This window comes from Callorhinus ursinus, unplaced genomic scaffold, assembly GCF_003265705.2.
Source record: "Callorhinus ursinus isolate GAN/ISIS: 27379988/994484 unplaced genomic scaffold, GSC_fseal_2.0 scaffold9, whole genome shotgun sequence".
Taxonomy (NCBI): Eukaryota; Metazoa; Chordata; class Mammalia; order Carnivora; family Otariidae; genus Callorhinus; species Callorhinus ursinus.
Window position 1 is genome coordinate 207,860 of NW_027397071.1, and position 20,421 is coordinate 228,280.

Consider the following 20,421-nt stretch of genomic DNA (forward strand, 5'->3'; position numbering starts at 1 on the left):
TAATGAAAAATAATTGGGGCGCCTGGGTGGCTCAGTCGTTAAGCGTCTGCCTTCGGCTCAGGTCATGATCCCAGGGTCCTGGGATCGAGTCCCCCATCGGGCTCCCTGCTCAGCCGGGAGCCTGCTTCTTCCTCTCCTGCTCCCCCCTGCTTGTGTTCCCTCTCTAGCTGTCTCTCTCTGTGTCAAATAAATAAACAAATAAATCTTTTTAAAAAATGAAAAGTAATTATGGAGGCTCTTAATTTAAAAATCCATAGTTATTAATTATATTAATAACATAAGTAATGTTATTAATAGTTATTTTAAAGGCATATATGCCCCCAGTTTCTGGCTCTGTTAAGCTCTGACTAGTATGAGGGCAGCTTTGCTGATTTATATGAGAAACATACTCTAGGGGCGCCTGAGTGGCTCAGTCATTAAGCGTCTGCCTTCGGCTCAGGTCATGATCCCAGGGTCCTGGGATGGAGCCCCGCATCTGGCTCCCTGCTCCGCAGGAAGACTGCTTCTCCCTCTCACACTCCCCCTGCTTGTGTTCCCTCTCTCGCTGTGTCTCTCTCTGTCAAATAAATAAATAAAATCTGAAAAAAAAAAAAGAAACATACTCTAATTTGGTGGCAAGTACTGCTACATGGTAGTACATAGAAGAGACAATGAATACACCAACTAAGATCTTTTCTTGGGCCAACTTTGATAAACAAATAGTGGGTAGGAACCATCACTATAAACTACATATACAAGGTGGCTTCCCGGGGCACCTGGGTGGCTCAGTCGGTTAAGTGTCTGCCTTTGGCTCAGGTCATGATCTCAGGGTCCTGGGATGGAGCCTCACATCAGGCTCCCTGCTTGGTGGGGAGCCTGCTTCTCTCTCTGCCTCCCTCCCTCCCCTCCCCCCGCCCAGCTCATGCTCTCTCTCTCTCACTCGCTCTTCCTCTCAAATAAATAAAATCTTTAAAAATTAAAAAATAAAATTAAAAAATAAAAATAAATTTAAAAAATACAAAGTGGTCTCCCAATAGGTTATCTAAGGCAGAGCTTTCCAACCAGTATACCTCTTGTGCTGCAAACAAGTTACATTGTCCAGACATTGACCTCCTCAACCCTTAAGTCATCCAAGAAGATAGCCAGAACCAGTCGTTGCCAGCAATGTCTTCTAGGGATGCTTGGAGGGCTGACTGAGCAAGTAGAGTCTGATGTTTTTTGTTCTGTGGATACAGACAGAAATAGCTTGGCATAGTCTTTGGCCTAATCTCTGGTTCCACTCGTCCTTTCTTTTTTTGTGCTTGATTTGTAAGGGCCTCCTTCCAAAAGGAAGGAAAGAAAGGAATAAATCCTCGTGTTCCTCTAATTTCCAGGAATTTCTGTAATGGATGCACACTATGGTAGGCAGTCTCTAAGGTAGCCCCCAATGATCCCTGGTAATCACACTCTTGGTATTGGAAAGAGATTTACTATAAGGGATTGGCTCATGCAATTATGGAGGCTGGGAAGTCCCATTATCTGCTGTGTAGAAGCCAGAGACCCAGGAAAACTGATGTTGTTCTCAGAACCAGGGGGCCCATGGTATAAATCCCAGCTGAGATTAGAAGACTAATGTCCCTACTGCTGCACGCAGGCAGGGGGAGCAAATTCTCCCTACCTCTGTCTTTTTGTTCTATTTAGGCCCTCAAGGGATTGGATGGTGCCCATCTTCAGTGGAGAAGGCAATCTGCCTTACTCAGTCTGCCAATTTCAACTGCTAATCTCTTCTGGAAATACCCTCACCGACTCACCCAGAAATAATGTTTCACCAAATATTTGGGCACCCTGTGATCCAGTCAAATTGACACATACAATTCACCATCACAGCCACTAAGTTTTGGGGTAATTTGCTATGCAGCAATAGACAACGGATACACAGACTCCCAGACTTACCCTTAATCCAAGGTGATGCTGTAAAGTTAGAGACCCAGCCCTCCCATTCACAAAGAAGCTATTATTCTCTTTAAAGAAAGACAAAGAATTTGGAGCACTTATTTAAGGCTGCACAGTAGGACCTAGATTTATGGTGAAAATTAAGGGAGCAATAAATAGTACTTTTATAAGACCATTCTGTATAATATAGTGCCTAAGCATTTTCTTTCCAGAATGTGCTTTCAATTACTACCAAGAACATCTTTTTTCTTTTAGAAGATAGATGCAATTCATGAAAACATTTCTTTTCTATTTAATTTTATTAATTAATTAATTTATTTATTTGAGATAGACAGTGAGAGCATGCGACGTGGGGGGAGGGGCGGGGAGATCAGAGGGAGAGGCAGACTTCCCGCCGAGCAGGGAGCCCTATGCAGGGGCTGGATCCCAAGACCTGAGCTGAGGGCAGACACACAACCGACTGAGCCACCTAGGCGCCCCCAGGAAAATCTTTCTTGTTGAGAATATAATAAAGCTGTACACTGAGTTGCAATATTTACTTAGAGATTCCAAAGTCGAGATTTATATAGCAAGGAGGCAAAAAGATGTTATAGATTTGAATATTATGGAGACAAGAAGGATGCTAAAATATGGTACTGTTTCTGTTTGTACACTAAGGTCACTTGTTCATGTTGACTGCTCACTTTCTGTGAGCTGATGTGGTACAGCTGAATGTGAGTGTGAGATGAGCACACACACAGTGGATAAAATCCCCCCAGTCTGTGAATTCATGTGCCTATTATTCTGGGCCGGGAGCCCAGCTTGCTTTAAGTCTTTGTTATTTGATCAGTGTCCCAGATTCTCCTTTGAAATGTACAATTCACCCATTTTTATTAATCTGAATAGGGAACTATCTGATGCTTTTTTGATAGATTCACGTCCAGGTATGCTCCTTTTTGTTTTAAACAGGTCATTCATTTCTCCATGCTTTCAGGACTTATACCATATGAATTAGAAAGCAAATCCTCACAAGGTCAAATTTTAATAATGGAGCTTATTATTTTAAAACAGATGACATTTTACACTTGTTATGCTAACTTGGAGACCAGACCACTTTTGCCAAAGCTCTAGCAAAGGCTTTTTGTTATTGTTTTGGTTTGTTTTTTAAGGAAAAGAAAATCTAGGGTCATTGATGGTGAGCACTGTGAATTGTGCAAGACTGTTGAATCACAGACCTGTACCTCTGAAACAAATAACACATTATATGTTAAAAAAAAGAAGAAGAAGAAGATAGCAGGAGGGGTAGAATTAAGGGGGGAAATCGGAGGGGGAGACGAACCCTGAGAGACGGTGGACTCTGAAAAACAAACTGAGGGTTCTAAAGGGGAGGGGGGTGGGAGGATGGGTTAGCCTGGTGATGGGTATTAAAGAGGGCACGTTCTGCATGGAGCACTGGGCATTAGAGGCAAACAATGAATCATGGAACACTACATCAAAAACTAATGATGTAATGTATGGTGATTAACATAACATAATAATAAAACAAAACAAAAAAACTAATGATGTAATGTATGGTGACTAACATAACATAATAAAATTAAATTAAAAAAAAAGAAAAGAAACATTTTTAAAGCAAGATGGGCAAAAATAATTACTGCAATGCACATGAAACATAAATTTAGCACCTGCCAATTAAGCAGCACTTCTACCATTTCCTAATTGTATCATGGTGCCACATTTTTTAACCTTTCTATAAAAAATGGGGATAATAATAATATCTTTCTCACAGAACTGTATTGAGGACTAAATGAGATTATGTTTGGTAAATTGCTTAAGAGGTACACGGGGGTGGCTCAGTCAGTAAAGCGTCTGCCTTCAGCTCAGGTCATGATCCCAGGGTCCTGAGATCAAGTCCTGCATCGGGCTCCCTGCTCAGCGGGGAGCCTGCTTTTCCTTCTGCCTGCCACTCCCCCTGCTTGTGTTCCCTCTCTCTCTGGAAAAAAATAAGTAAAATCTTAAATAAATAAATAAATAAATTGCTTAAGATACGGCTTGGTATGTAGCAAGTGCTCAATAAAAATTTTTTTAATAAAAATTACTAATGACATAAATTATACAGGCAATAATCATAACAATGATACTACTGCTGTCATGAATGTCAGTGATCCAAATCTAACTTAAAGAATTCTGTTTGGAACTCCTGTGAGATCCAGGACAAATCCCCTTTATTTATGAGGCCCTCCATCTGGTCATCATATGCAACCCTCTGTGAAGGTATTTTTTATATTATCCAGAGTCCTCTCTGTTGGACAGATCTCCATCCCTGTCCCCCATAATGAGTGGGGAAAAAACTTCAACTAAGATTAAGCAAAAAACTTCAACCAGAGGTTTCAAATACAGCTTAACACAGAGACTCCAACAGTGAAGTCGTCTTTCTCCATCTCCATCTCCAATTCTGTTCTGATTTTATTTTCAGCATCTGCAGGGTAGTGAATTATCTGCCAGGAGACCCTACATTCTCTCTGAGGCTCACATGCATTAGAAGAGAGGCTGCCTCTTTCAGGAGGCCCCTGAAGAATCCTGTTTGAGTCAAGTGCCTATCCCTGAACTAATTCCTGACGCCATGGGGGAAAATTAATCTTTTTTTTTCATTAACATGAAAAAAATCTTTTGTTTAAATAGACTTAATTTTCTTAGAGCAATTTTAGGTTTAAATTATTCTTTTTAAAAAGGCCCATGATATATCCTTTTTTAAAAAAAATTTTTAAGGGGCGCCTGGGTGGCTCAGCCGTTAGCTGTCTGCCTTCGGCTTGGGTCATGGTCCCGGGGTCCTGGGATCGAGCCCCACCTTGGGCTCCCTGCTCAGTGGGAAGCCTGCTTCTCCCTCTCCCACTCCCCCTGCTTGTGTTCCCTCTCTCGCTGTCTCTCTGTCAAATAAATAAATAAAATTAAAAAAAAATTTTTTTTAAATCCATTTATTTGACAGAGAGAGAGCACAAGCAGGGGGAGCAGCAGTAGGAGAGGGAAAAGCAGGCTTCCCGTGGAGCAGGGAGTCTGACTCAGGGCTCGAGCCCAGGACCCTGAGATCATGACCCGAGCCGAAGGCAGAGACACTTAACCGACTGAGCCACCCAGGCGCCTTGTGATACCTCTTTTTTAAACTTCATTCCCCTCATCCAATACATCATCCAATTCTGTTGGCTCTACCTCCAAAGCATATTTTGACTCCATTCACTTCTTACCAGCTTGCCTGTTACCACCACAATGTGAATCACCATTATCTCGTATCTGGTCTACTTCCTGCAACAGTCTTCAAAGCAGCCTCCTTTGCTTCCACTCTTGGCCTCCTAAAGTCTGTTCTACAAGTGCAGGGTGATATTTTTAAACATTTTCCAGATCACATTATGCTTATGCTTCAAACCCTTCATCGGTTTCCCAGTGTCCTTAGAATAAAATCAACTTCTTCCCATGGCCTACAAGATCTCAGTCCAACTCTTCCCCCCATCCCCTGCCACTCTCGCTTTGTTCAGCATGCTTCCGCGGCCGCGGTCTTCCTTCTGTTCCTCCAACACCCCCAGGTATTCGGACCTTAGGGGTTTGCAACTGCAGTTCTCTTACCACCTGCTCGATCCCTCGCCAATCAATGATTCTTTTTTATTTTCCTTATAAACCTTATGAACATGAGAAATCACTTTATTGTGGGCGCCTGGGTGGCTCAGTCGTTAAGCGTCTGCCTTCGGCTCACGTCATGGTCCCAGGGTCCTGGGATCGAGTCCCACATCGGGCTCCCTGCTCCGCGGGAAGCCTGCTTCTCCCTCTCCCACTCCCCCTGCTTGTGTTCCCTCTCTCGCTGTGTCTCTGTCAAATAAATAAATAAAATCTTTAAAAAAAAACACTTTATTGTATATGTATGTACTCGTTTGCTGTACCATCCCCACGACTTCATTAAACTTAAGCTTGTGAGGGTGGAGCGTTTATCCTATAAGCTTGTTCTTTGTTCTATTCCAGCACCCAGAATTATTCCTGGCATTCCATACATACTTTTTGAGAAGACGAATGAGCCAACTTTAGCTAAATTAATTTTTTTAAGATTTTTATGTATTTATTTGACAGAGAGAGAGAGAGAGCCAGAGAGCACAAGCAGGGGGAGCATCAGAGGGAGAGAAGCAGGCTCCCTGCTATGCAGGGAGCCCGATGCAGGGCTCCATCCCAGGACCCTGGGATCACGACCTGAGCCGAAGGCAGACGTTTAACCAACTGAGCCACCCAGGCGCCCCTGTTTTTTGTTTCTGTTTTTTTTTTTTCCTTTATAAAGGATTACTGGAAGGGAAGACCCACAGAATCAAAGAAAGGGTTGAAGAATCAAAAGAAAAGGCTCAGAAAGGGCAGAAGAAACAATAAGGACCCAGGGAATACATGGTTCCAACCATTTTTCCACCTTTTTTTTTTTAAAGATTTTACTTATTTATTTGCTAGAGAGAGAGAAAGAGCACAAGCAGGGGGAGCTGCAGGCAGAGGGAGAGGGACAAGCAAGCTTCCCACCGAGCAAGGAGCCTGATGTGGGACTCAATCCCAGGATCCTAGGATCATGACCTGAGCCGAAAGCAGAAGCTTAACCAACTGAGCCACCCAGGGGTCCCCCCATTTTTCCACTTTATGTGGCTCCACTGAATACATGATTTTATGAAGAAAGTCAGATTGTCCTAGTGTGGGGTCTCGTCAGCATCATATAGTTAGGAGACCTTAATTGACGTTCCCTTTAATAAACAATGGGAAAAAAGGTAATTCTTTTCTTTTAAGATTTTATTTATTTATTTGACACAGAGAGAGAGATAATGAGAGACAGGACACGCAGGGAGAGCGGCAGGCAGGCAGAGGGAGAGGGAGAAGTAGGCTCTCTGCTGAGCAAGGAGCCAGATATGGGGCTCGATCCCAGCACCCTGGGATCATGACCTGAGCCGAAGGCAGCCGCTTAACTGACTGAGCCACCCGGGCGCCCAAAAAAGGTAATTCTTTAAAAGAAATGTAAGATGAACCATGAGAGACGATGGATTCTAAAAAACAAACTGAGGGTTCTAGAGGGGAGGAGGGTGGGGGGATGGGTTAGCCTGGTGATGGGTATTAAAGAGGGCACGTTCTGCGTGGAGCACTGGGTGTTATACGCAAACAATGAATCATGGAACACTGCACCCCAAAAACTAATGATGTAATGTATGGTGATTAACATAACACAATAATAGTAATAAAAAAAACAAAAATAAAAAAATAAAGTGCCATGCAAAAAAAAAAAAGAAAGAAAAGAAATGCAGGGTTATTGTCCAAAAAGGGGAGAAATGAATGCTCCCACAGCCAAAAAAAGGCATTAACAAATCTCTGCAAAAATCCCTGACCTTGTCATCTACAAGACATCTACTTTATTCTAATATTAACTGATGCATGCACAAGAAATGTATATAGATTTTAATATTACCCTACATCAAATAAAAGAGTAAGATACATCTATCAAAAATCATACAGCACATTCAGAAGATTTGCTCCTAAATGTTTTCTCTCTCCTATGACTCAGAAAAATTTAAAGGTCAGAGATGGTTCTACAAGATACCTCCTTTTGGATGTCCCAGACTGGAGTAATTCATTTCCCTGATCCCTGCTTCTCCTACCATATTATCTATCTCAGTTAATGATATTCTTCCTCCCTCCATGACTGATTTAGAAATTTAAGAGTACTCTTGTTTCCTCCCTCTTGTTCAGCAAGTCCTATCAATTCTACTTTAGAAATTCTCAAAAGTATCCCTTCTTTCCCTTCCCCACTACCACTGCCCATGTTGAAGCCCTCATTGCTTCTGACCTTGAGTAGCTTCTCAGTGATCCCCTGCCTCTTCACTCAGCCCACCTAACCCCATCTCCCATACAGTTGTCACACTTACAGTTCTAAAGCAAAGATCTAAATATGACAGTTCTCTGCTTTAAAAGTTTCTATAGCACCACACTGCCACCACCCCCCTCCCACCACCGCACATCTTGGTGTGACAGAACACAAAAGTCTCTCAGAATTGTTCATAAATGCAGTAGTTCTTTTTTTTTCTAGAGAGAGAGAGAGAGAGAGAGAGAGAGTGCATGCGCATGCTAGCTGGGGGGAGGGGCAGAGGGAGAGGAAGAGAGAATCTTAAGCAGGCTTCAAGCCCTGTGTGGAGCCCAATGTGGGGCTCCATCTCACAACCCTGAGATCCTGACCTTAGCTGAAATCAGGAGTCGGATGCTTAACCATCTGAGCCACCCAGGTGCCTCTAAATGCAATAGTTTTTTGACTCCAGGGTTCTTTAACCCTGCTGTACATAGGAAAAATCAGTGTTTTTAAGGAATACTGATACTAGGGTCTCAATCTAAAAGAATCTTATTTAACTGGTTTGGAGTAGAGGTTATACATCCATTTTTATTTTTGTTATTTTTCAAGTTTTATTTATTTATTTGACAGAGAGAGACACAGCGAAAGAGGGAACACAAGCAGAGGGAGTGGGAGAGGGAGAAGCAGGCTTCCCGCGGAGCAGGGAGCCCAATGCGGGGCTCGATCCCAGAACCCTGGGATCATGACCTGAGCCGAAGGCAGACGCTTAATGACTGAGCCACTCAGGCGCCCCATTTTTAAAACTTCCTCCCCAACTGCAGGTAATTCTAATGTGTAGTTAGGGTTGAAAACTACTAATTTGAAAGATGACTAGAGAGATACTTCTACTTCCAGACAGGATGAAGTAACAGGGTCTGTATTTATTTCCCCTCACTCTTGACAGAAATAACTAAAAAATCAGACAAAATCTATTAAACAATGATTTTCAGGCACTGGCTATCTGGCAACATAGACAGTGATCCCAGAGACAAGAGAAACAAAATGAGCCCTTGCTTATTGCCCGAAGAGAGTTTACAGGTAGCAGTGGTAATCATTTACACAAAAACAGTAACAGTAATAGGGGATAGGAACATAATTATATACTTAAAATTAATTTTCCATTTTGGAAAGGTTTAGGGCTTTTTCTTTACATTCTATCTTTCTTCACGCCAACAAATAGGCAAATAAAAAGTTTATATCTTCACTTTTCCTTAAGGTCATATTGGTATAACTAGAATTGGTTCTTTAAAATTTAGGTATCGTTTCTATTAAGCTGGAGATTTAATATTTAATCACAGAATAACACCTGTAAGAATCTTATAGCACAAAAAAAAGTACAGAGAATTTTTTTAAAGGACAAATTTCAGGGCACTTTCAAATTCTAAAGTGTAATAAAGCTCTCTTGAGTATCCTTCAAAGTTAAAAGACTCTCCTTTCAGATTAATGAAAACATTAGGATTTGTAAAGCACAATGGGCACTGGAGATACAACCCGTGGTAGCTGCATTTGGTAAGGGATAAATGGAGTCTCCACATTGTAGGGAAGGGGGCCACATTGTAGGGAAGGGGGTCAAAAAGACACTTTAAACTCATGTCCATTTGACCACTCAGGTCAAATGATGCTGATCGAATTTAGAAAAGTATTATTATCTCATTGCTAATCTTCCCAAGGCTTAGTCCTCCAATTGTTCATGCCGCTACTTCTTTTCTTACCATCACCAGTTCTAGGAGCCAACCTTCTGGAAGAATGTGGTACTACAGACTGAAATCCAGAACAGTGGGTGGTGCTCTAGTTGTTTGCCACAATGTATAACAAGGAAACCAACTAATTTAGAAATGGATTAACTCTGCCTTTAGCACAGTATCGGGATGTGTTTATTAAAAAACTTTTTGTGCGGGCACCTGGGTGGCTCAGTCGTTAAGCATCTGCCTTCGACTCAGGTCATGATCCCAGGGTCCTGGGATGGAGCCCCACATCGGGCTCCCTGCTCAGAGGGAAGCCCGCTTCTCCCTCTCCCACTCCCCCTGCTTGTGTTCCCTCTCTTGCTGTGTCTCTGTCAAATAAATAAATAAAATATTTTTAAAAATAAATTAATAAAATAAAAAATCTTTTTTGCTTTAGAAATGCCAAAACCACCTACTTTGACTCTTGTGGATGTATTTTAATTTCAAAATGGAAATATAATAAGCTAACAAACAAAAATCTATTTGCTCTATAACAATATGTTAATGTTTTTATAAAAGTAATTCCTTTCAGATGTTTTGATTAACATTTGAGTGACATAAAAAACGCTTCAGCATTTGTGTGTGTGAGTAAAGTGATAGAAGCTTATTAAATGACGATACAGAAAAAGCTCTCGCGTGAAAGGGGTCCCTACAGGGTTGCCTGTAGGCAACAAGTTTCAGCATTCTTGAATACTAATATTTCATACAACTTAAGATAAAGCCATTGAGTTTAGCATTTTAAAGAAAAAAATTAAAATAAAAAAGGAGAATGGTAACTCACTGAGAAGCTATGTACCTAGTAACACTCATTATACAAGAAGCAAAAGACATGAATCAAAGAGAAATAAATTCAAAATTTATATTAATGAATTTCAATATACCTCTCTCAGTAATTGATTAAAAAAGTAGACACATGACATAGAAAACTTGAACAACATAATGAATCAACTCGATCTAACTGATCTTTATAAAACACACCCCTCAGCAACAGCAGGATACATATTCTTTTCCAGTGCACAAGGAACATTGACCAAGCCAAATCATAATCTGGGCCATAAAACAATTCTCAACAAATTTAAAAGAATTCAAATCATCAAGACCACAATAGAATTAAATTAGAAATCAACAGCAGAAAGAAGTCTGAAAAATCCTCAAATGTCTTAAAACTAAATACACTCTTCTATATTACCCACAGAGCAAAGAAGAAACTAAAAGTGAAATGAGAAAATATTTTAAACTGAATGAAGATGAATTCATGAGATATCAAAATTTGTGGGATAGAGTTAATGCTGTACTTGGAATGAAATTTTTGGCACTAAAACACTTGTATTAGAAAAGAAAGTTCTTGAGATGCCTGGGTGGCTCAGTTGGTTAAGCAACTGCCTTCGGCTCAGGTCATCGTCCTGGAGTCCCAGGATCGAGTCCCGCATCAGGGTCCCTGCTGAGCAGGGAGTCTGCCTCTCCCTCTGACCCTCCCCCTCTCATGCTCTCTCTCTCTCTGATTCTCTCTCTCAAATAAATAAATAAAATCTTTAAAAAAAATAAATTCAAAATCATTTAAAAAAAAAGAAAAGAAAGTTCTTAAATCAATGATCTAAGCATCCACTTTAAGAAACTGGAAAAGGAGGAGCAAATGAAATTCAAGGTAAGCACAAGAAAGGAAACAATAAGGATCAAGGGTAAAGCAAATAAATTGAAAAGAGAAAAACAATAGAGAAAATTAATAAAGCCAAAGCTGGTTTTCTGAAAAGGTAAATAAAACTGATAAAATTCTAGTCAAGTTTATCAAAACAAAAAGGGAAGAGACAAACACAATAATACACAAATAAACACAAATAAACATGAGAAAGATGATATCACTACAGACTCTATAAATATCAAAGGACCAATAAGAAAATTGTATTTCTGGGTGGCTGGGTGGCTCAGTCGGTTAAGTGTCTGCCTTCTGCTCAGGTCATGATCCCAAGGTCCTGGGAACGAGCCCCCTTGACGTCAGGGTCCCTGTTCAGCAGGGAGTCCGCTTCTCCCTCTTCCTCTGCCCCTCCCCCTCCACTTATGCTCTGTCTTTTGATTTCTCTTTCAAATAAATAAATAAGATCTTAAAAAAAACACATAAAATCATATTTCAATTTTCAAAACTGAAAAGTTTATGGCAATCAAGTTGACAACTTAGATAAAATGAACAAATTTCAGGGTACCTTGGTGGCTCAGATGGTTAAGCATCCAACTCTTGGTTTCAGCTCACGTCATGCTCTCAGGGTCCTGGGACTGAGCCCCTACTTGGGCTCCATGCTCAGCAGGGAGTCTGCTTCCTCCCTCTCTCTCCCTTTGCCCCTCACCTCACTCATACTCTCTCTCTCTAAAACAAATAAATAAAAAAAATCTTTTTTTAAAAAATGAACAAATTTCTTGGACTACATGAATTAACAAAACTTTCCCCAGAAAAAACAGATAAACCAAATAGTCCTGTATTTATTAAGGAAATTGAATTTGGGGATGCCTGGGTGGCTCAGTTGGTTAAGCATCTACCTTCAGCTCAGGTCATGATCCCACGGTCCTGGGATCAAGCCCCACATTGGTCTCCTTGCTCAGCAGGAAGCCTGCTTCTCCCTCCGCCTGCCACTCCCCCTGCTTGTGCTCTCTCTCTCTGACAAATAAATAAAAAGGAAATTGAATTTGTAGTTAAAAACCTTCGCACACAGAAAAACTAGGCTTAAAATTCTTTACTAGTGAATATAATCAAACATTTAAGGAAGAAATAATGAAATTTCCACTCAAACTCTCTCCCAATATTGAAGGGATGGGAATACTTCCCAACTCCTTTTTGGATGCCAACACTATCCTTATACAAAATTCAGACAAAGGTATTATAAATGAAGAATACAAACCAATACCCCTCATGAACACAGATGCAAAAATTCTTAACAAAATTGTGGCAGATCTAATCCAACAATATATAGAAAGTATAACATATCATTACTAAGTGAGATTGATCCCAGGCACCCAATGTTGATTTTAACATTCTTAAATCAATCAGTGTAATTCACCAAATTAACAATATAAAAAAAGAAAAATGATACAGTAATCTCAATAGATGTATAATTAGACATCCATTCCTAATGAAAACTCTCAGAAAACTAAGAATAGGAGGGAACTTCCTCAGCCTGATAAAAGGTACCTATGAAAAACCTGCAGGTAACATCACACATAATGATAAAAGACTGAATGCCTTCCTCCTAAGATCAGGAACAAGGCAAAGATGTTTGCTCTCACTATTTCAATTTAACTTTGTACTGGAGGCTCTAGCTAGTGTGATAAAGCAAAACCAAACAAACAAACAAACACAAATAAATGACAGACAGACATTGGGATTGGAAAGAGGAGTAAGATTTCATCTCTCTTTTTGGGGGGATGACATCATCATGTAGAAAATTCTATGGAATCTATAAAAAATCTATTAGAACTAGACAGTGAATTTAGCAAAGCTGAAGGATACAAAATCAATATACAAAGATCAATATAAAGTAGCAATGAACAATCAGAAATGGAAATTTTTAAGATGTTATCATTTATAATAGAATTAAAGATATGAAGAATTTAGGCATAAGTGTCTCTAAGATACATAAATAGTGTACACTAAAAACATGAAACACTGGTGAGAGAAATTAAAGACATTATTGTTCTTATTATTTTGGATTGGATAATTCTTCATTGCAGGAACTGTTCTGTGCATTGTAGAATGTTTACCAGCATTCCTTACCTCCATCTGCTAGATGCCCATATCACCCCTGCTCTGAGTTATGATAAACAAAAATGTGTCCAGATACTGTGAGACACAGTTGAGAACCACTAACCTAATAAATGGAGATATGCACTATGTTTATGGATCAGGAGACTCAAATTGTTAAAATATCAATTCTCTTCAAATTAATCTATAGGCTCAATGTGATCCCACTCAAACCACCAGCAGGATTTTTGTCTATATTGACGAGTGGATTCTAAAATGTATATGAGAATACGAAGGACGTAGAATAGCCAAAAATGATTTTAAATAAGAAGAACAAAATTGGAGGACTTACATGATCTTAAAACTTAAAAAGAACTGCGGTGATCAAGACAGTATGGAGTGGGATGAGCCTCAGTGGGAATGGTCGGGTGGCAGGAGGAGCTATACAGGATGGGGAGCTGCCAATTAAGCTGATCAAGATAACAACCTCCCGGAAGCACTGAGACTTGGTGGGAGAGCCCATGGGGGAAAAGCCAGTGGGGAGCCTGGCCGAGATTGGTGAAGTTCTGGGCAAGAAGCTGGAGGAAAGGGGCTTTGACAAGGACTATGTGGTCCTTGGTCAGTTTCTGATGCTAAAGAAAGATGAAGATCTCTTCTGGGAATGGCTGAAGGACACATGTGGTGCCAACGCCAAGCAATCCCGGGACTGCTTCGGGGGCCTTTGAGAGTGCTGCAAGGTCTTCTTGTGAGGCTCTCTGGATGGGCCCCCAAACCCAGCCCCAGCACTGAGTCTCCAGAGTTTGCAGGGCATGGGGACTCCTCCCCTGTCCTCTACAAAGGAAGAGATTGCCGTTGTCATATTCACCTATGATGTACTCCAAGGTTTTTGGGAGTTCTCTCCCCTCACCATTTCAATTTTGTTTTGCTCTTTTTTTTTTTTTTTTTTTGAATTCTCACTCTTGCATGCATCTCCCTTCTCCTACTCCTGCCAGTTTCAAGTCCACAATTGTCAGCTTTTCCAAGTGGATTCCTGGCCCTTCCCTCACTCCCACTTCCATCTCTGGTCTGTCTTACGCTATTTGGCTCCTTTTTTGGCAGAACAGGCAGTATCCTTGTAAAGTGTTTTTAAATCAATAAAGTCAGTGGCTTTCAAAAAAAAAAAAGACAGTATGGTATTGGTCTTAAAACAGACAAATAGATCAATGGAACAGAATAGAAAATTCTGACATAGACTCACATATATTTGATCAGTAGATTTCAATGAAAGTGCCAAGGCAATTAAATGGAGAAAGAACAGAATTCTCAACAAATAGTGCTTGAACAAGTGGATAACCATATGCATAAAATGAACCTTGATCAATACCTTGTACCACATACAAAAGTTAACTCAAAATGAATCACAGACCAAACATAAAATGTAAAACTATAACATTTCAAGAAGAACACATAGGAGAATATTTTTGTGACCTTGGGTTAAAAGCAAAATCCATAAAAGAAAAATTTGGTAGTCTGTACTTACTTTGGCAAAATTTAAATTTTTCTGGTCTTCAAAAGACACTTATTAAAATGGAAAGACAAGATATAGATTGAGAGAACATGTTTGCAAAGTACCACTATAATAAAGACTTATATTTCAAATACATAAGGAACTCCCAAATTTAACCATAAAAAAGCAAATAACTCAATAAAAAATGGGCAAAAGATTTCAACAGACACTTCACCAAAAATATACAGCTGGTAATTAAGCACATAAAAAGATGTTCAACATCAGTATTCATGAGGGCAACACAAATCAAAATCATAAGATACCATTTTGCACACACTAGAATGGCTCTAATAAAAAAGACAATAGTAAGTGCTGACAAGAATGGGGAGAAACGGGGGCGCCTGGGTGCCTCAGTCAGTTAAGCGTCTGCCTTCAGCTCAGGTCATGATCCCAGGGTCCTGGGATCGAGCCTCATGTCAGGCTCCCTGCTCAGCGGGGAGTCTGTTTCTCCCTCTCCCTTGCCTCAGCCCCCTGCTTGTGCTCTCTCTCTCTCTCAAATAAATAAATAAATAATCCTTAAAAAAAAAAAGAAGAAAAGAAATTTACCTAAGAGAAATGAAGGCCTATGTCCACACGAAGACTTGTACATGAATGCTCGTAGCAGTGTTATTTGTCATAGCCCAAAACTGAAACAAGGTAGCTGGTGAATTAATAAACAAACTGTGGCATATCCATACAAGGGAATACTACTCAGCAACAAAAGAAAACGAACTATTGATACGACATCATGGATAAATCTCAGAATAATTATACTGAGGGCGCCTGGGTGGCTCAGTCGGTTAAGCGACTGCCTTCGGCTCAGGTCATGATCCTGGAGTCCCGGGATCGAGTCCCGCATCGGGCTCCCTGCTCAGCGGGGAGCCTGCTTCTCCCTCTAACCCTCCCCCCTCTCATGTACTCTCTCTCTCTCTCTCTCTCTCATTCTCACTCTCTCAAAATAAATAAATAAATCTTTTAAAAAAAAGAAAATTAAAAAAAAAAGAATAATTATACTGAGTGAAAGAAGCCAGACAAAAACAGAGTACCTACCATATCATTCCATTTATATAAATTTCTAGAAAATGCAAACTAACATATAGTGACAGAAAGCAGATCAGTGGTTGATTGCCTGTGTGTTAGTGGGGGCAAGAAGAGCCAGGAGGGAGGATTATAAAAGGGAAGAAGGAAACTTTTTGGGATGATGAGCATGTGATAATTTCACAGATACAGACATATGTCAAAACTTTTCAAATGTACACTATAAATTTGCCCAGTTTGTTTTATGTCAACTATATCTCAATAAAGCAGTAACAAAATAATACTTACAAAAAGAGATGGCTAAAGAGACATACGGGTGACGTCTGATGTTAGAAATGTAACCTTCTCTGACATCACTCCCCCCGAGTTTTCTGCTGGCTCCAGACTATCCAACTAGAACATGCAGTCAGCTAGGGTTCAAAAATGCACCCTGAGGCAGATTGCCATCAGCTGGCAACTCACTTAATTCCTCCTTTTAAACAATTGCATACTTGAAAGAGGCTCACTTTTGAATTAAATCCTCATTGAAAAGTTCTATCACAGCATGGGTCTCATTTCAAGAAAGCATTTTCCCAGGGCCATACATTCGTTTTATTTCTCTGCTAAAATTTGCCTCCCTTCCAACCCTGGCTTCATTATTTTGTTAGGCCAGACAGAATTCACCTCTTATGTATGTGTGAAGCCCTCTCTGGTCCTCTGCTTCTTAGCATCACATTCAGTAGCCATTAATCACCTGGCTCATATTGCCAGCATGTAGGGGCTATAACAAGCCCCACCCCACTTCCCTGCCTTATCATGAATTTTACCTAAAGGAAAGTGAGCTTTGATGTCTGAAATGTAAACTTTACAGTGAAGACAAACTGGTTCAGAGAAAAGATGTGCCAACACTTGAAATGGACACAAGGATTCCCAGGCCAAACAGATTATTACCTAATTGAAAATAATAGCATGTCAGAAATAGAAAAAAAGAAGTACATAAGAAGAGAGGCTGATCATTAATGACACTCACCATCCAGGAAAAAAGAACCCACTTGTATCCCCTGTTGACTCTCTTTATTTTTTTTTTAAGATTTTTTTTTTTAATTTACTCATTTGACACAGATACAGAGAGAAAGCATGAGCTGGGGAGAGGGGTACAGGGAGAGGGAGTAGCAGGCTCCCCGCCGAGCCAGGAGCCCAATGTGGGGCTCGATCCCAGGACCCCAGGATCACGACCTGAGCCGAAGGCAGATGCTCAACCATCTGAGCCACCCAGGCGCCTCTGTTAACTCTGTTTAAAGCTTTAAATTTTTTAAAAATCTGGAATGCACTGATTATTTTCCCTTGCTCCAAATTCATTTTACAAAAAACCTTTTGCTTATAATTTGTTTTTGTACGCCGAGAGACCTAAGCAACAGAAGAGGGTCTAGTTCCCTGAGATGTGAGAATCTTCATTTTAATTTTTGATAATAAATCCTCATTATAATAATTTGCCTTTCTGGGTTTATACAGTAGTCTTGTGGATTTAATACCAGCCTGAGAAACAGACCCGACAAGGTAAAGACCAGATTCTAACATATTTTCCAAGATAACATCACTTTGTATGACCTCTTGGGACACAGTCTGCTTTCCCTGAAGTCTGCTTTCCTTTCATTTATTTGTTTGTTTATTTATCCTTTCCACAGTTCATCTTTCTGCTACAGCACTTCATACTATAGTTAGACGCACATAGTTTACAAACCATAGATTCTGACCTACTTGAGGGTAGTTAAGTACTGGACTCCACCACTGTTGCTCAATAAATAACAGAATTAAATTGAATCCCGATCATGTGCAAAGGTGTTTTCTTCCATTTTTTAGTTGATTTGATAGTTGGAAAATTGGACACCCAAAACACCCCTACCCAAGTATAAGCCTCTAATACTCATAAACCTCTAATACTATAGATAAGACAGGTATGGTTTTGGAAAGTAAAGGAGCACCCTGCTAGATCAGTTGGTAGAGCGTGCACTCTTGATCTAAAGCACCACTTTAAGCGGTCATGGAGCCTACTTAAAAACAAACAAATGGATGCAGGGTGGAGCCGACTCAGGGCTCAATCTCAGGACCCTGAGATCTTGACCTGAGCCAAAATCTTGAGTCCAATGCTTAAACCAATTGAGCCACCCAGGTGCCCCAGTTTTGTTTTTTTTTTTTTAAGATTTTATTTATTTATTTGAGAGAGAGAGAGCTTGAGCATGAGCATGGGGGAGGGGAAGAGGGAGAGAGACAAGCAGACTTCCCGCTGAGCAGGGAGCCTAACATGGGCCTCCAACCCAGGACCCTGGGATCAGGACCTGAGCAGAAGGCAGACACTTAACCAACTGAGCCACCCAGGCACCCCCCTTTTTTTAAAGTTTTTATTTTAATTCTGGTTAGTTAACAGACAATGTTATATTAGTTTTACGTGTTGCCTCAACTCCTTAAAAGCAATAATTTTGTTATGGGTTTCTTAATAGAAATGTGATTCCTTTAAGCGCTGTTAACTGAATGTCTTTGACTCCGTTTTCTCACAGTGGACAGTGTGATGAATAAATACAATTAAGTGTGAATAAACTAGTTTCCTAGTTTACAAATAAAGCACTGTCTTAAACACAGAGAACAGTTTTCATTAATATTTAGTTCTGTAATTAATCCTCAAAAGATTGTGATTTTATACATAGGAAACTGAGGCCTAGAGAAATGAAGTTACTTTTTTCATATCCCAGTTAGTTAATGGCAGCCTAGAGATTGAAGACACTATTGCCTTGTAGTATGAGTTATGAGTAGTGGGTTCTCATAAAAGAGTAAGCTAAAAATGCTAAGCCAAGAAATGCTTATTTCAAAAAAGGCAGTAGCACAATCTGTCTCTTCTCCGAAAAATCATATGCATGGCAGATTTTTGTCCTACTGATGCTACATGAAGAAAATGTAGGCCTAATCTGTCCAGTCTTCCATCTCAACGCAAAGGAAGGGGCTGAGTTTAAATAGAGCTTGTCCTGCACGGCCTCATCCGGCCAACAGGCATGGCCCCAGCTCTGCAGGGGAAGAGACCTAGCCTAGAAAGAAAGAACCATCACCAACCCCCACCCTGCTGTCTGTATCTTAGATAAATAAAAACTACATTATAAAAAAAGGGGGGTGTTAGAGAAAGCAGCGGGTACTCCTTCAATTGAACACCCGCGCGCATTTCCTGATCCTCTCTCTTCTTTTGCTATCCCTAATGCTTCCACCCAGGCATGGCCTTCTGCATCATGTGTTCATCTCTCCTTTGACTCGACCCAACAGGCATGGCCTCAGCCTCCTCTGCACCAACAAAGCGGGTGTCTACACACATCAAGCAAAAGACCTCGGAAGCGAGACGCGTTTCCCAAGCCTTAGTCCGGTACGATCCAGAGCCACACCTTTATTTCTAGGCAACTCCCCCACTGACTCTTCCCCTCTCTCCCCGGCCACCAGCCGCTTCAGCCCCCGCAAATCCTCTCCCCGGGGCCCTCCAACCCTCTCCAAGCTGAGGTCCCTCGTCGTCAAACCCTCCCAGGCGCCGGGATCTCCAGTCGCCCTAGGTCCCAGCCCCGGGCGCCGTGCTCCTGCCCAGCGCCCCGCGCGCCGCCAATCCCGGCGCAGACCGCGGGCTCCTGGGCTCCCGGGCTCCCGGGCTCCCGGGCTCCCGCAGGGCTCCTGCGGTGCTCTCACCTCATCCAGGGTGCGGCCGCCGCCGCTGCCTCTTCCTCCTCGGCCGCCGCTGCCCAGCTCCCGGCCGGCTCGGGCTGCCGTCGCTCCCGGCCGGGAGACTGCGGCGAGGGCTGCGGGGCTTGCAGCGCGTCCCCGGAGCAGTAAGGCGCGTGGTGCGCCCGGCGGGACGCGCGGCAGCAGCAGCTGCAGTCGCAGCGGCGGTGGCAGCAGGACGCGCTGTCGGTTCTCTTCATGGGTTTCCTGGGCCCGGCCGCGCCAGTCCCGGTTACCGTCCCTGCTTGGGTTTCCTACGGTCTTCCTGCACGGCCAGGGAGCATCCTCCGGGCATGGATGGTGGCGGAAACCTGGAAGGACCAGGCCTCCTCCGCGGCTGCCTCTGTCACCTGCTCCGCCCAGATTGCTTCTGTCCCTGGCGCACAAACACCCGCCGCTGCCTCTTCACCCTCTCATCAGCCCATTCTCTCTCCACCCGCTACCTCAACCTGGAAACCTTTTCATTCCCGGAGGGCACTCTTTTTTGTCTTCCTATCCGCTCCATTGTCACCGTCCTCAATTTCCAACCTTAAAAGTTTCTCCTTTTCTCACTCCTTCTCCCCATATTTTCCTGGGTTGTGTCTTCCTCCTCCCTCCAACTCAGCCAGCCTCTTCTATTTTACATTATTCTTTGCTCAGAATCACTACTTCTCCGGGCCGTTGGCTAACCCCGTCTCTCCCTCTTTCTCTCTTAAAATCTTCCCCTCCCTCTCAATTTTCCCTTTAGTTGTTAAACAACAAAACAAAACAAAACAAAAACCTTTCTCCTAAATAACCTCAGTTTTCCTTTCCGTTGAGACTTTCTGATTTCCATTTTTCATGAAAAACTCATAGTAAAGTATATATAGCTTGGTATCCGTAACGGGGATGAATTCATGGTTAAAAAACAGTTCATAGGTCAAATAAA

General features: G+C 41.6%; 1 protein-coding gene across 8 annotated transcripts in view; it reads right to left on the reverse strand.

The window, feature by feature from the left end:
* Window positions 1-19,997, reverse strand: part of PDE4DIP (phosphodiesterase 4D interacting protein) — a 215,902-nt gene extending 195,905 nt beyond the window's left edge. For 4 of the 8 annotated variants that reach the window (XM_073896043.1, XM_073896048.1, XM_073896040.1 and 1 more), the window contains exon 1: window positions 19,482-19,995. In XM_073896043.1, the coding sequence (XP_073752144.1) occupies window positions 19,482-19,714 (233 nt within the window). In that variant the 5' untranslated portion in view covers window positions 19,715-19,995. Of the gene's footprint in view, window positions 1-19,481 lie in introns of all 8 variants that reach the window. The other 4 variants (XM_073896042.1, XM_073896041.1, XM_073896032.1 and 1 more) reach the window with 2 other exon arrangements.
* Window positions 19,998-20,421: the final 424 nt, after the last annotated feature.